The following is a 15,056-nucleotide window of genomic DNA, read 5'->3' as shown; positions in this document are numbered from 1 at the left end:
CCATTGTTTCTGTACTTTCTTTTTATACACATCATGCAAGTTGGTCTGTTTAATCAAATCCAGTGCTCAGTGATTTTTATCTTCTATTTATAATTCATGGCTGTTTCAAAAAAGTTAATGCAATGTACCGGTAATAGCTGTCAAGTGTAATGAATTGAAACTTTTTTTTTTTTTTTTAACACATTATGCAAATTTGTCTGTTTAACTGCTCAGTGATTTTTATTTTCTATTGATAATCAATGGCCATTTAAAAAAAGTTAGTGCAATGCAACAGCTATCAAATGTAATTAAACATAAATAATCTTTATCATTTGTGCATTAAATCAGTATTATCATTATTTTTATCATCTGTACTGTTCTTTGTACTGTTCTATCACAGCAAAGACTGAACACATAATTTGTTTTCCATTGTTGCTCATACTTTCAATTCTCTGTTAAACATCCAATGAATACAACGCATGTAGATCATAAACATTGTTTGAGTATAACAGCAATCAAACAGTGACACAAGAATTAATGAACACATGAGTATAGTGCCAACAGACAGGTTAATCATGTTTCCTAAACACAGACTAATATATGACGGGAAAAGATTTTCTGATAAAGTCCAGATATTCTATCCATACACACAAGGGATAAAAGACTAGCTGAATATAGCCACATATGACTCTTGTGGTACATGTGTTAAGGTGGGTGTGGGAGAAATAGGTTAAATATATTTTCTGAGAGAACAAGAAAGAGTTGAGAATGAAAATTCACCTGTGCTGTGGAGGTACCCGTTTCACTTGTCTGTAGTTGTCTGATGTCTTCTTGGGTTGCCTGAATATATTCCCTGAAAAATATAAGACAAAACAAAATAATAAAATTAATAAACAAAAGCATTTAACAGCATGCCTGAGTGAAATACTCAACATTTTCAGAAATTTGTCTTGTGTCTTATTAAGATATGACTACACTGGTTAAACAGCAGCTGTGTGTGTGTGTGTGTGTGTGTGTGTGTGTGTGTGTGTGTGTGTGTGTGTGTGTGTGTGTATGTGTGTGAGTTTGTCATCGAGCTCAATAGTATGGAGGGAAAGAAGGGAGGCCAGCCGCGCGCCAGCAAGCTGCCATCTTACTGGAGGCTACTGCCTGCCATGAACGCCTCTCCCTCTCTCTCTGAGTCTGTCTAATTAAGCTGGCAATTCCGTTGTGGCTGAAAGTTACCTTGGTTGTAATGTATACAAACAAACTGGACAAGAGAGGGAGAGGGGGGTGGGGTGAAATTGGTTACTCAGCTGTAAAATGTTAACTGCGACGAAAACTTACAGGAGGGTGGCAAAGAAAGAAAATTAAACACACACACACACACACACTGTTTTTGGCTGTTGTTTTCTTGTTTGTTTTGTTGCTGTTGTTGTTTGTTGTTGTTTTTTTGTGGGACCTCCAACCTCCTAGCTAATTTTTCACACTTTCTTTTCTTTTTTGGGGAGGGGTCAAACACACACACACTGACGCTGTTTTTGGTGTGCTTTTTTGCAGTTGTCTATTGGTGGGCCTCCAACCTCATATTTTTCGCACTTTCTGTTTTTTTCCATCCACTTTGTTTTCTGTTTTTGTTTCATTTTCTTTTCTTTTCTTATCTGACTTTATAAAAAAAATTTTCTTCATTTTACACCCCGGCATTCATGCACAGTTCTTTACTTTCCTTTCTATTGATGGGCAACATTTGTCGACTTAAGAGTACAATTTGCTACATTAACATTGTCTAAGAGAAAGTGTGAGAGAGATAGAGAGAGAGAGAATGAGTGTGAGAGAGTGGGGGTTGGGGGAAAACAGTGTGAAAAAGATTTATATACAATGAAATACACACACACAAACACATACAATTAGCATGATGTATGCATGTGTGTACACACACACACACACACGGAGTACAGAAGCATTTATTGTCAACATTAACTTTGTGCATGCATGCTCACACACACACGCACAGAGAGAGAGAGAGAGAGAGAGAGAGAGAGACAGAGACAGAGACAGAGAGGCACAGAGAGAGAGAGAGAAGTAACAGACAGACATAAACAGAAATTACATATTTTTTTTGATGAGATGGGAGTGTCAACATCCTGACTCTAGCAAAGAAAACAACAACCCCCCCCCCCCCCCCAAAAAAAAAACACAACAACAAAAAACAAACCAAACCGATAAAGGCTTAAATTTGAACAGCACAATCATGATTTCTGCGACAGGCTTTTTTGTCAAGTGGTCAATGCAAAACAACAAGGACTCCATGTCTTTCATGTTGGGCGTAATCCTCCTCAGTACAATACAAAAACACACCAAAAATGACAACTAAGACAAAACATAAATTGTAAGGCATGGGTGTGGTGGAGTGACATTACCAAGCACATTTCCACATAAAATTTACAAATCCAATTAAAAACAAATTAAATCACACAATGGCTTCAGTGCGTATGAATTTAAAAAGAGAATACGTTGATTTTTGTTGTTGCTTTTTTCATTTCTATTTTAAGTGGAAAATTGTAAGATTTCAACTGCATGTGTGGAAAGGAAAACAACATATTTTCTGTGTGTGTGTGTGTGTGTGTGTGTGTGTGTGTGAGTGTGTGTCAGCGTGTGTGTGTGTGTGTGTGTGTGTGTGTGTGTGCTTGCATGCATGTGAACACATGTGCAATTCTTCTTCTTCTTCTATCCTGTAGCCTGACAACCACAGGGGCACCACTGATGATGCTGGTATACAACTTAACACAAAAGGTGCACATACTTTTTCTATATAATCCTCATAATTGACACAATTTCCTAAACGAGTGCCATTTCAACCAATCTATTCTATGTCTCCAAGGCACTGATTTCCGGGAAGGCTGACATGAAGGAGATGTGTGAGTGGAAGGAGAAGGGCCAGTTGTTGATGACTCACTGTTCCCTCTTTCTCTTCCCTCATGTCTGTCTCCCCTCACGTACACATGTCCACAATCACCAACTTATACATGTGACATACACTTATTCCTTTACTTCTCTTCTCACAACTGCACCAGTTATGTACCAATCAAACCTCGACTGTTTTAACCCATCGACTGCTGAACCTTGGTTATTTAAATGAGATCAGTGTACAGCATGAGTTTTGGTAGCAGTTACTACTTTATGTATTTCTATCATTAACGTTTTTTTTTTTTCCCCTTTCCTTTTGTAAGTTATATATATATATATATATATATATAGAGAGAGAGAGAGAGAGAGAGAGAGAGCGAGAGAGAGAGAGAGAGAGAGTGTTTTATGTTCATTGTAAAAAGCTTTGAGCTCCCTTTCAGGGACGAAAGCACTCAGAAAGTATCCATTATTATTATCATTATTATTAATGTAGTCCCAAAAAGGAAGATGTACAATCAAAGAGTGGTGATTACTCAGTGAGGTGACAGCCCTTCACTGTCGAGCATACTGGTCAGCAGCAGTCAAGAGGTTAAGTAATGGACAATCTTTCAGCATATGTACCTTCGTTTCCAGTTTGACACTGCATGAATAAAACAATTAAGAAATACTGTTGGACTTGCTTTGTTCACTCCAAGCCCTAAGCGATTTAGATTACTTCTGTACATTACATAGCGAGTAATCTGTGCTGAAAACTGATAAAGATGAAGAGTTTGTCTACTGATCAAACAAAACAAAAATGACATGTTATCACTATCTTTTACACAATGATACACAGACCATCTGGCAGCAACTGTAAGTGAAAAGCTACGCTTCTTCTGCCCCAACAGTTCCTGACAAAAAACACACCAGTATATATCCCTTCTGTCCTGGTGGCCACAATCAATACTGGGAGCAGTAGGAACAGTGGTCCATACTGCCCCAGGCAAGGTATGGACCTGTATACTTGGACATAGTGGATTCCAATAATTATTTCCCGCCTGACTGACTTTAGCCTGCAGCTATTCAGCGACAGATCTGATTATTCACAACCACTGAACCAGATTCCCACATTCACTTCATGACCACTGGGCGGGGGTTCTGGCAGATACACTGTGTGGACAAGGAAAGAAGCAGCTGAGGCGAAGTAAATAATCAGAAATATTAATAAGCATAATTTTATCTTCTTTTTTTTTTAAACATGAATTCATGAATCTGAAATAAAATCTGAAATATCAATGTATATTTATCCATTAAAACAGGCATTACTACTACTACTACTACTTCTATTATCATAATTGCTATTATTGTTGATCATGATATAATGATACTGTCAAACAGGAACTGAACAATGAAATATTTCTCAAGTTTCAGAAATCTTATTAACAAATATGATGCCAAAGCTCAAATTGAGCAGTAAACCTAGCTAGATTATATATAAATGTATATATACAAAATCTTTAAATACTTTTTTTTATTGCCTAAATGTTCTGTGTATGGACATGTATACAGCGCTGCTAATGTATGTGTGTGAGTGTGAGTGTGAGTGTGTGTGTGTGTGTGTGTGTGTGTGAGTGAGAGAGAGAGAGAGAGAGAGAGAGAGAGAGAGAGAGAGAGAGCAAGTGAGAGAGAGTATCAGTCTTTGTCACCTCCCCCCCTGACCCCCACCCCCCACCCCCATTCCAAAGAACAATGACTCTCTCTCCCAGACAAACTGGAGACAAGACAGACAACACTTCAAATAACAACACTGCCGTTCCCTTGTCCCCCCTTACCCAAACTCAACCAATCCTACACATGGGAGAGGACTTCACTGAAATCTGACAAGACCTGAAGATGTATTTACCAGCCTCTCCAGTGATAAACTGTGCAAACATCTTCACTGCCTGGACCCAGTCACAGTGAAGCAGACCAGTATTTTTCTATTGGAGTGGTGGCCTGGTGCGAATGTTTCTGACTTTAGGAAGCAAATGTCCCTGAGTTCGGGTCCCTTTTATGGACCTGGGATTTTTACTTCCCCTACCCTCTCTACTAGAATTTGAGTGGTGGTCTGTGTGCTAGTCTTTAAGATGAGATTAAGTACCAAGGTTGAGTGCATCATGCACTCAGTGCATGCAAAAAAAGAACCCAAAGCGGCAAGAACACAAAACAAACTCTTTGATGGAAAAAAAAAGAGGGGAAAAGGTGGTCAGAGAGAAATCTGTTGTGACAAAAAAGCAGTTTAAGTCCTGACTGTGACCTGATGTCAATCTACCACAAGCCTCTTCAAATCCTCATCAAGATTTACACTTTCACAGACTAGACTCAGTCCTCATAAATACAGCTGACCTGTGAGTCCTAAATTTATTCTAGTCATGACAGCTTCTTGTAACACTTGGCTTGATAATAAAAATGAGGTTGTCCAAACAAACTGCTGTTACTGGTGTGCCTGCCACTGGCTCTCCACTGACCCAGTCAAGACAATCGGCCAGTCACTCACACTTTTAAATAATGGGGGTGGGGGGTTGGGACAATTCTGGGCTCAAGTCACTGTGTGAGTGTGTCAGTCGACCTTGGGTGGATGAAGATAAGAGGATTTATTACAAAAGAGATGAAAGAGGTCAATGAGATTAGAGAAAGGAAGGAAGGAAACTGGATAACAGGCACAGGAAGAGAGGGGAGGGGGAGAGGGAGAAAGAGAGGGGCTTCCTGTACTGCCATAGTTCAGAATTTCCTTAAAAAGTACCTGTGCAAGACAAATCACAAAACTTCAATTTAATCAGAGACCTGCTTTGAAGTTTAATGCAGGTCTGCTTCCTTACTTTAGTAGATCATAAATTACAACAAACAGAAAAGGTTCTTAAAATACATTTTAAAAGAAAAAAAACACACACACACACACAAAAACATAAAAGCCAGCAAACCAAACAAACATGCAACACTCACCTGATGCCATTCTTGATGCTCTCGAACATGAGAACAGCCCGGTTGGGGCGGGGCTTCTTGGGCACCTTGGGCGACTTGCGCAGGGCGTGGAAGCCCGAGGCTGACTTGGAGCCGGATGGGTGGTGGTGGTGGTGACGGGAGTGGTGGTGCACAGGGGGTCGAGCCCCTCGCTTCATGGACTGGCCCAGCACCTGAGGGGAGGTGGGGCCGGAGGGGGACTGGGCCCCACCAGACATCCCGCCAAATGACTGACTGCGCAGGACGGGCTGGCTGGAGGGAGGGGGCGGGTTGCGTCCCTTGGCCTCCTTCAGGGACATCTCCGACTGGTAGTGGGTGCCGGCAGGGTGCTCATGGTAGACGGAGCGTGAGGGGTTCTGGGGGGTGTACAGTCGTGTCATGGAGCTGGAGGGTTCTGCACACACACACATCAAATATGTTAATCATCAAGATCAAAGTTAAAGGTCTCATAGCCTTTTATGGCCATCAGGGCAGAGAATTCATATCTACATTGTCTGGGAATCGGCATAGGAAGACGGGGCCCAATCCTCTTCTTCCGCTATTTTAACTTTCCTCACCTGTAGTCAGGTACCCATTCACACCTGGGTGGAGTGAGGAAATATCAATGTGAAGTGCCTTTCCCAAGGACACAACACCATGCCAAAATGGGGCCTTGAACTCTGATCGCAAGTGAACACTGGATCAGAAGTCTAACGCCTAGCCAATTCTGCCATAGTCCCTCCTGTTCATTTTACTGCCAAGAAAAGAAAATGTTCATTTGAAAATTAGCATAACATTACTCACTCTCATCTGTAATTGTGGTAACCACAACTAACTCAGTAAAACCTAATTCTGTGAGAATCATGACATACCCCTCCACTGAGAGTATGATACATGTATACTGTGCTACTGTAGCTTCATAACTTCCTGAATATGGCAAACAACACAAGTTCAACTGAAGGCATGAGTCACCCTTATCAAGATCTACGTTAAACATGGGTTATTTTATTTGGAAGTCAACTTTCAAGTCATGAATGTAAAAGAAACAACAGAAATGCTGTTTACTTGCTTTGCTTCTATGCTGTTTACTCTGCTTGCTTGCTGACTTTTTTTTATAAGAAAATTAGGAGACACTTATACATAAGGAGAGACTAGAAAGCTGGAGGGAGGGAGGGAGGGAGAGAGAGAGACAGACACACAGACAGAGAACAGGGGAGGGGGAGAGAATGACAAGAGACAGAAAGAATTTTAACAAACAGTGGTGCTCAACAACTGATGATCAATTATAGCAGACACACAATTATTTGAGTAAAGTCACTCCCCAACAATGGACTCCACAGTCATCCATCAAGTTCTGAGTGTCATCTATTAAAATGAGGCAAACTTGTTCAAATAATTTATACATGCTACAGCTGTACAGGTACATCACCTACTATGCCACAAGGTGAAAGCACACTGAAGGATTAACAGACAATACAAAGATCTATGGAATCATGAGTGCTACATGAAACACAAGTTAATCCGAACAAAACAGACCCATCAAGTTCAATTCATCATTATAATGCTTTCCATACATTACACACTTTATTTGATATCCTCTCGTCTCGCTCTACAATCACAAACCATTTTATAAACGCGTCAGGTAAATCTTGCTAGCTATAATTGTCATCAAAACCTCTGCACATTACCTGGGATCAATTTCATCATCACGCCTGACAACGCAAAACCATTCCCAAACCTTGCCCGAAGTAACACACACAGTCACACTTTTCTTTCGACACAAACAAGCGTGGAGACCTGTACAAGCTACTACCACTTGCACCACATGACACTACTACTTGTCAACTGAAACTGGGGCAAAGCCTGGTCAGACGCGGGAAGGGGGAAACGATCACCGAAGGTGGGGAGGTGGGGAGGTGGAGTAAGTGGGGGTGCGACGGAGGTAAGGGGTGTGGATGGGGTAGCGACGAAGAAACGCGCTCACTAAACAATTTTCATTCAAAGCGAAATGGAGTTGTAGATGGGTGTGTTTCGCTTTCAAGGGGGCGTAAATTACACAGCCACAGCGTGTGGACTAATCCATACGCGCTACACAACGTGTACTTTAATATAATTCATATTTAAAAAAAAAAGATAAATAAAAGAAAAGAAACGAGAAAGAAAACAGAACTGAGAACGGGTGGATACAGCAGATAGAAAGAATTCGTCTGTACAGAATGGAAGACGTACGCTTCATGACACTATAATTATATAATCATGTAAACATATGGCGCCGATCGACAGTTTTTTCCCGACTTTTATCAATACCATAATTATGTAAGCAACTCACTGTCAGAATCGTTCTTAATCCTCTCTCTCTCTCTCACTGACCACAAACACACACACACACACATTCTCTCTCTCACATTCACACACACACACCAGAGAGAGAGTGGGGGTAAAGACAGACAGACAGAGACAGATCTCGAGACAGAGTCTCAATTGTTCTAAACAGGTAACACAATCATTTTATCAGTGCTTGATCAGTCACAATTTAAACCTATTCACTGGTTTCAGGCGACGTCAAGTCCGGATGGAAGTCGTGACTAAACGAAAATAAGCCAAGTCGTCAGTTTCCTGAAAACACGCACCTGCGGAGCATTTCTCGCATTACTATAGGGAACTGTAGGTGGATGACGTTAACTTACGATTGCCACAGGAATGCTGCCGGTAATATGGTTCATCAGGGTGACTGTTTTCTCGGAAGAAGAATGTTTATCGAAAGGCTCCCTTCATAAAATTTTGAGGTGCGTACTCTCTCTCTCTCTGTCTGTAGTATATAGATCGATGCGGGCGCGTGTGCATTTTTGCTTTTGTGTGAGAGAGAGAGAGAGAGAGAGAGAGAGATGGAGAGAGAGAGAGACAGAGTACGTGAGAGAGAGAGAGAGAGAGAGAGAGCGCATGAGTGAGTGTGTGACAGACAGGCAGAATCAGACACAGCCAGAGAAAGATAGAGAGGAGGGGGTTTATTTTCAAATTCTAAAGGTTTCAGTGTGCGCATGCGTGTGTCTGCATACACACGAGCGCGAGTGTGTGTGTGTGTGTGTGTGTGTGTTTTGAAGGGGAGGGTTGTGTCTTTCGCTGTTTAACGATAAATATTTCTAACTTCAAGTACAACAGAACACACACTTCATCCGACTGTAAGAAAAAGACAGGACGGAGAGATCTGGGATATAAATGAGGACGCGCAAGAGAGAGAGAGAGAGATGGAGAAAGAGAGAGAGAGAGGGGTGGGGAGGAGGATGGCGAGTGAAAATCGAGACAGAGAGAGAGAACTGAACACCGAAATGTTTAATGTCATTAGCTGTAAAGCTCCAGTGACACAGCTGGTACTAATCAGAACAAAATGGTGCAAAACAGATACAATGGAACAGAAAGGATAAAAAATCAAAACAAACAAAAAACAAAAAAACAAAAAACCCAAACCAAACAAACAAACAAAACAAAACAAAAAAACAAACAAACAAACAAAAAAACAGAATTGAAACAACATAAAGTAATAAGAGATTTGCGACACTTTGGCACTTTGTCATTAGCTTAAGTACATGTGACAAGGGGGTAATGCCTTTTTTTCAGTCGTTCGTCTCCAAGGTTTGGACAGTACACAGAAAACATGTGACAGGAGAGGGAGAGAGAGAGAGAGAGAGAGAGAGAGAGAGAGAGAGAGGAGGCACAGAATAATGTAATCCACATAATTAAAAATGTTAAGATGAAGAAATGCATAATCATTACATAATTATAAAGATGAAAAAAATTGAGAAGTAAGAATTAAGTGCACGACAACTCATGACACAGTGTCCTTTCACATAAAATGTCGATCCTACGATGATCAATTTGAAACTCGTGATCTATAACCTCCACATGTCCGACTGCCAATTCAGCAAGTTTCCTTTATTTGACTTCGTTCAGTAATCAAGCAACACAGACTTAGTTAAGTTCGTGATCAAGCAAGCGGAAGTATCAGAATCACAGAAAGACAGACCCTACAGATAGATAGGCCCGACAGATACACTATAACTTACGCCTTTATAAATCGTATGGTGCATCAACAACAAAAATATAATGAAGAAACACGGATAAAATTTCAGGAAGAGGTTTTTAGTCACTTTGACATTCCCGATATTTCCGATTCGGCCGTGTTCGAAATTTTGGCAAAGATTAATTGCCTGTAAAACCCTGGTAGCTCTATTTGTATTCAATATCTCAAGACTAACATCTCTGTAAGACTATTCACATGTTTCCCTGTCCTTTGTAAACACTTGAAAACGAAACAGCATAACCAACCACACAAACGACATGAACTCTTACATCACTGAGACAAATCATGAACGATCTACAAACCGACACTGAATTAAAAAAAAAAAAAATCTTACCGTTTCACTCTTCTACACAAAAAAAATCGTGTATCTTTGTTCACACGTTGGTCTAAACAGTCAAGCTGCTCAAACAAAACAAAACAATTCTCTTCCAATTCTGAAACACACTGATTCGCGTATTTTACACAACTCTTTTTTATCGCAGTCCTTCCCAGTTGAAGCAGACGACACAGAATGACGCATGCATGATGGGATTGTGGCGAGATAACTCCTCCCCCTTTCTATTCAATGGAGGCATTTCATGTATACTGATCTAAATAGGTCTATTTTTGGATCAGTGGGTATTACAACATCGAAGTATTATTCACCCCTTTGGTCTGCACCCATTTTCATTTGTTCACGATCGTGTCAATGAAAAACACCTTATGGAATGCGGATGACTGAAAATCAACAGTCACAGTAAAAAACAACATACGTTATTTCACGGACAAAGTTATCGCGGAACACTCACGAACATGACGTCAAAATATGTTGCTACTTACACTTCAGTGGCACTTCGTGACATAAATGGACTGTGAGCGAGTGTGTAATTCATGAAAGTGTCGGTAATAGTCTATGACTGAGTGAGTGAGTGAGTTAGACAGTGACATAAAGAGAGAGAAGTGGGAGTGAGTGAGGAGAGGAGAAGGTATGGGCCTAATATATATATATAAATAATTCATCTCAAAATGAGAAAGAGAGAGAGCGAGTGTGTGTGTGTGTGTGTGTGTGTGTGTGTGTGTGTGTGTGTGTGTGTGTGTGTGTCCGTGTGCGCGCACGAGAGATGTGTGTGTGTGTGTGTGTGTGTGTGTGTGTGTGTGCGCGCGCGCACGAGAGAGATGGGGGAGGGATGAGAGAAGAGGGTGGGGGTCTAAAATCTATAATTTAAAAGATCTGAAAATGAAAGAGAGAAGAGGAAGAAGAAGAAATGAAAGAACATTTCTTTTTATAACTGGCCTTTGTTTCACATGTCGGAAAAAAAAGACTCTCTCAACCCCACCCCCTCTTTCTTCTCTCAACACGCTCGATCCCCACACCACCTTCCCTTCCACCACGTGTCTCTTAGAGAGCCAAGCTAAACTTGGCTCTAAACTCGACGAGCCAAAATCACAATATATGGCACCGTTTGTAAATATCGCCGCGCGCGTGCCCCCAACATTACACACCCCTTTGGTCAACAATAACAGAGCCTGCAGAAATAAAACGCGCTCTCCGTCCTGCAAAACGCTATATATAACCGTTCTGGGTTGGGTTTTTTTAACCCCCACATATTGCGTCTTGTGTTCACAACCTTGAACTGCAGACAGACAAGACAGACTGGGACCAAAGGCCACATTAAGGCCAAAGAGGGTTACTGGTTGTTATGGCGTCTATGACTGGGGCGTATCAGTTTGTGTGATGTGATCCCGTCTCTCTATCTGACTTGTTTCCTGAAGCAGCGACGGTTGATATTATACCGTCGGTCCCTGCACCCTTCCCCCTCAACACTACCTGAGCCTTTCCAAGGACAGGCAATTCACGAGCGGGCGCGTGAGCAGAAAGTGGGGGAGAGCGAGCGAGACAGAGAGAGACAATGACAGAGAATATGAAAATTCATTAACTAAAGCCAGTTTTAGCTCATATAGCAAGGGGGTGTGATTACTGGGAAAAAACAAAACAAAAAAACAAAACAAAACAAAAAACAAAAAAAACAAAAACCACAAAGAAACCAACAACAACAACAACAACAAAAAACCAAATCAAACGCAGAAGCACAAATACACGAGACACGGACTGAGACAAAACACTGTCACGGCGAGAAGAGACGGTGAACCAAAATAAACTGTCACTGTCAGAGCAGAGTACAAAAAAGATAACATCTACAGCATGGCCAGCAACTGTACGGAGCCAGCTGCTGTACCCAGCTGCTCTCCCCATCGATCCAAAATAACGTGATGGGAAACCATTGTGTACAGCGTAAGCAGAACACACACACACACACACACACACACACACGCTGACGCGCACACACACGGACGCACACAGACACAGACAAAATAAGGCCTGCTGTCAGAACAAGCTATGTCTACAAAACAGCTGTCATCATTGTCCCTGCACATACTCACTGCTACTATACTGAATGATATACGCGGAAATCTTTTTACTTATTTTTTATTGCTGTGATTGTTGCTGTTCGTAAGACCAGCCTACTTATAATATTAAAGCAAAATAGTCTCAAATGCAGCTCTAAACTGCACATAATAATAACATCAAGAACACTGTTTACGGCTGTTACCTCAACCACACACACACACACACACACACACACAAAACGTAAAGCACTTCCCCCTCCCCAACCCTCTCTGCCTCCTGCGTCTGTCAAACTCCACCCCCACTCCACCCCGTCCCCTCTAACCTCCATCCGCTCCCCGAACAAATTTCCCTCCCACCTCCCTTTTTTCCTCAACCAACCACTCACCCCCCACCCCCCTCCTCTCTCTCTCAAAGGGTGTGCACAAAATATGCTAATCGCTATGCTTGCACTCTCAATACCAACGCAAACGACAACGCCGGAGACCATGCATTTTTTAAACAGCACACCGTCTGTCCACAAAAAAAAAGTGAGCGACTATTTGACGGCAGGGGGGGTGGAGAGGTGTGGGGGCGGGGGGAAGCGGGGTGGGGGGGTCGGGGGGGGGGGGTGATGGGAACGCATGGAGCTCTCTCCCGCTCCCAGTCCCAGCACCCCCTCCACATCTTCTATCCACCCTACCTCCCCCTGCTCCCACCACCCCCACCCCTTACCCCCAGGTGCATACCATCTACCTGAAAGAGGAACGAAATGCCATACCACTGCAATGACGGTATAGTAGTAGTGACTGTTTTCCTCGTTGACCCCTGGGGGAATGTGAGAGGGATTTGGATTCATCAGCTTGTATGTTGACTGATCAACCGATTGTCAAACTGTTGTGTTTGCTTGCTTGCTTGCTTGCGGCTCCATTACATGGGTGGGGGTTATGTTTGTTTTTATCCCAGTGACCTATATCTTTTCTCTATCTTTCACTCCATCTGTCAGCATTTCTCTCTCCCTCTCTATCCCTGTCTCTCCGTTTCTCTCTCTCTCTCCCTCCCTACCTCCCCCTCCCTCTCTCTCTCTGACTATGTCTGCATGTCTCTCTCTTGTCCTGTCTCTCTTGTGCGAGCAAACTGGCGTAAACAATAGCTCGGAATCTAAACAATGCCGACATAAGTACGTCTTTCTATGAGAAGTTTCAGTTTCAGTTTCAGAAGCTCAAGGAGGCGTCACTGCGTTCGAACAAATCCATATGCGCTACACCACATCTGCCAAGCAGATGTCTGACCAGCAGCGTAACCCAACGCGTAACCCAACGCCCATGAGAAACGTTCGGTAAATCAGTCACACAGTCAGTCACCACATGCTGACACCACACACGTCGATTCCTGGTGACATACACACACACACTGACACACACACACACACACACACACACACACACACAAATACACACGTGTCTCAACCATTCCCAGTTCCACAGAAGATTTCGAGACAACTAATAGATGTTAGTGGCTATTATCATGTGTCGTCACACACCCATCTTTTCTTCAATTACTAGTCAAATAATGCACTGGAGGAAAAGCGTTCAAATCAACATCATAATAAAATTCGTTCTCCCAGTGAGAACTGCACATACGTTTTGTATGATAGATAAGTAGATATATAGATTAAGAGCAAGCCAGCCAGCGAGCGAGCGACAGAGACAGACAGACAGACAGAGAGACTGAAGGACAGGCAGAGACAGAGAAAGACACGGGAACAGGCAGAGAAAAAACAAACAAACAAAAAAACAGACTGGCAGATCGACAGTAAGACCGACAGACGGAAACTGGGGCACGGTCAACTTCCTTGCTTGCGTCAAAACAGGAAAAAGAAAGAAACAAACAACAACAACAAAATCACCACGAACAACAAACTGTACTGAAATGATATTTTGCATTCATTTATTTATTTACGCATTTATCTATTCATTTATATTTTCATTTGGTTTTATATTTGGTTTAATTTCATTTTATGATTATCAGTATTACCTTAATCTTTTTTTTTTTCTTTTTTTTTTTTTTTGAGGGGGTGGGGGTGGAGGACGCATACCACAGAAATATTTCCTATACCATCGCACGTACGAAAACACGCGAACTGCTAGCTTTTTCTCTCTATTTTTTTTTTTTTCGCCCTTGATGACTTGTGTGTGTGTGTGTGTGTGTGTGTGTGTGTTTATATATATATATATATATATATATATATATATATATATATATATATATATCTACAGCTTCCTCCTTTCCCCCTACTTGACTCCCACCACCACTCCCCACCCCACGTTTCCGCGTACTTAAGATGACTATCTCGTCACCTTTGGCCAAAGCAAGTTGTCGTCCCTGAGGGGGTCTATCCTGTATGGTGGACACTTCAAGTACGTACGGTACTGGGTTTTCCCGGACTGTGCTTCCGTCGCGTTTCAGTTTCAGTTTCAAGGAGACGCTAAAGCGTACGCGCTGATCCATACACGGTTACACCACATATACACTATATTAATACCATATTAATCTGTTTAAAAAAAAAAAAAATTTTTTAAAAGAGAGAGAAAAAACAAAAACAACTGAAGCAGATGCTTGACCTTGTTATTGTCCCAACGCGCTGGTCAGTTCTTAAAAGCCTACCAACTTTCACACACACACACACACACACACACACACACACAAAGCGCAAACATTCGACACACTTGCAAATATCTCCCCATATGCCTTTCCCATCAAAATTATCATAATTATTCATGACCTTCC

At 41.9% G+C, this 15,056-nt stretch overlaps 1 protein-coding gene across 6 annotated transcripts in view; it reads right to left on the bottom strand.

Moving 5' to 3' along the window:
• LOC143286873 (rho family-interacting cell polarization regulator 2-like) overlaps positions 1 to 15,056 on the bottom strand; it is a 115,234-nt gene that overhangs the window by 33,817 nt on the left and 66,361 nt on the right. For 5 of the 6 annotated variants that reach the window (XM_076594771.1, XM_076594770.1, XM_076594768.1 and 2 more), the window contains 2 exons: positions 5,827 to 6,238; positions 760 to 832 (listed from right to left, as the gene is read on the bottom strand). In XM_076594771.1, coding sequence (XP_076450886.1) covers positions 760 to 832; positions 5,827 to 6,224 — 471 coding nt within the window. In that variant the 5' untranslated portion in view covers positions 6,225 to 6,238. Of the gene's footprint in view, positions 1 to 759; positions 833 to 5,826; positions 6,239 to 10,235; positions 10,412 to 15,056 lie in introns of those variants that run through there. The other variant, XM_076594772.1, reaches the window with a different exon arrangement.

Source organism: Babylonia areolata, chromosome 10 (genome assembly GCF_041734735.1).
Source record: "Babylonia areolata isolate BAREFJ2019XMU chromosome 10, ASM4173473v1, whole genome shotgun sequence".
NCBI lineage: Eukaryota > Metazoa > Mollusca > Gastropoda > Neogastropoda > Buccinidae > Babylonia > Babylonia areolata.
The sequence above is the reverse complement of the archived record's forward strand: the minus strand, read 5'-3'. Positions and strand labels throughout refer to the sequence as shown.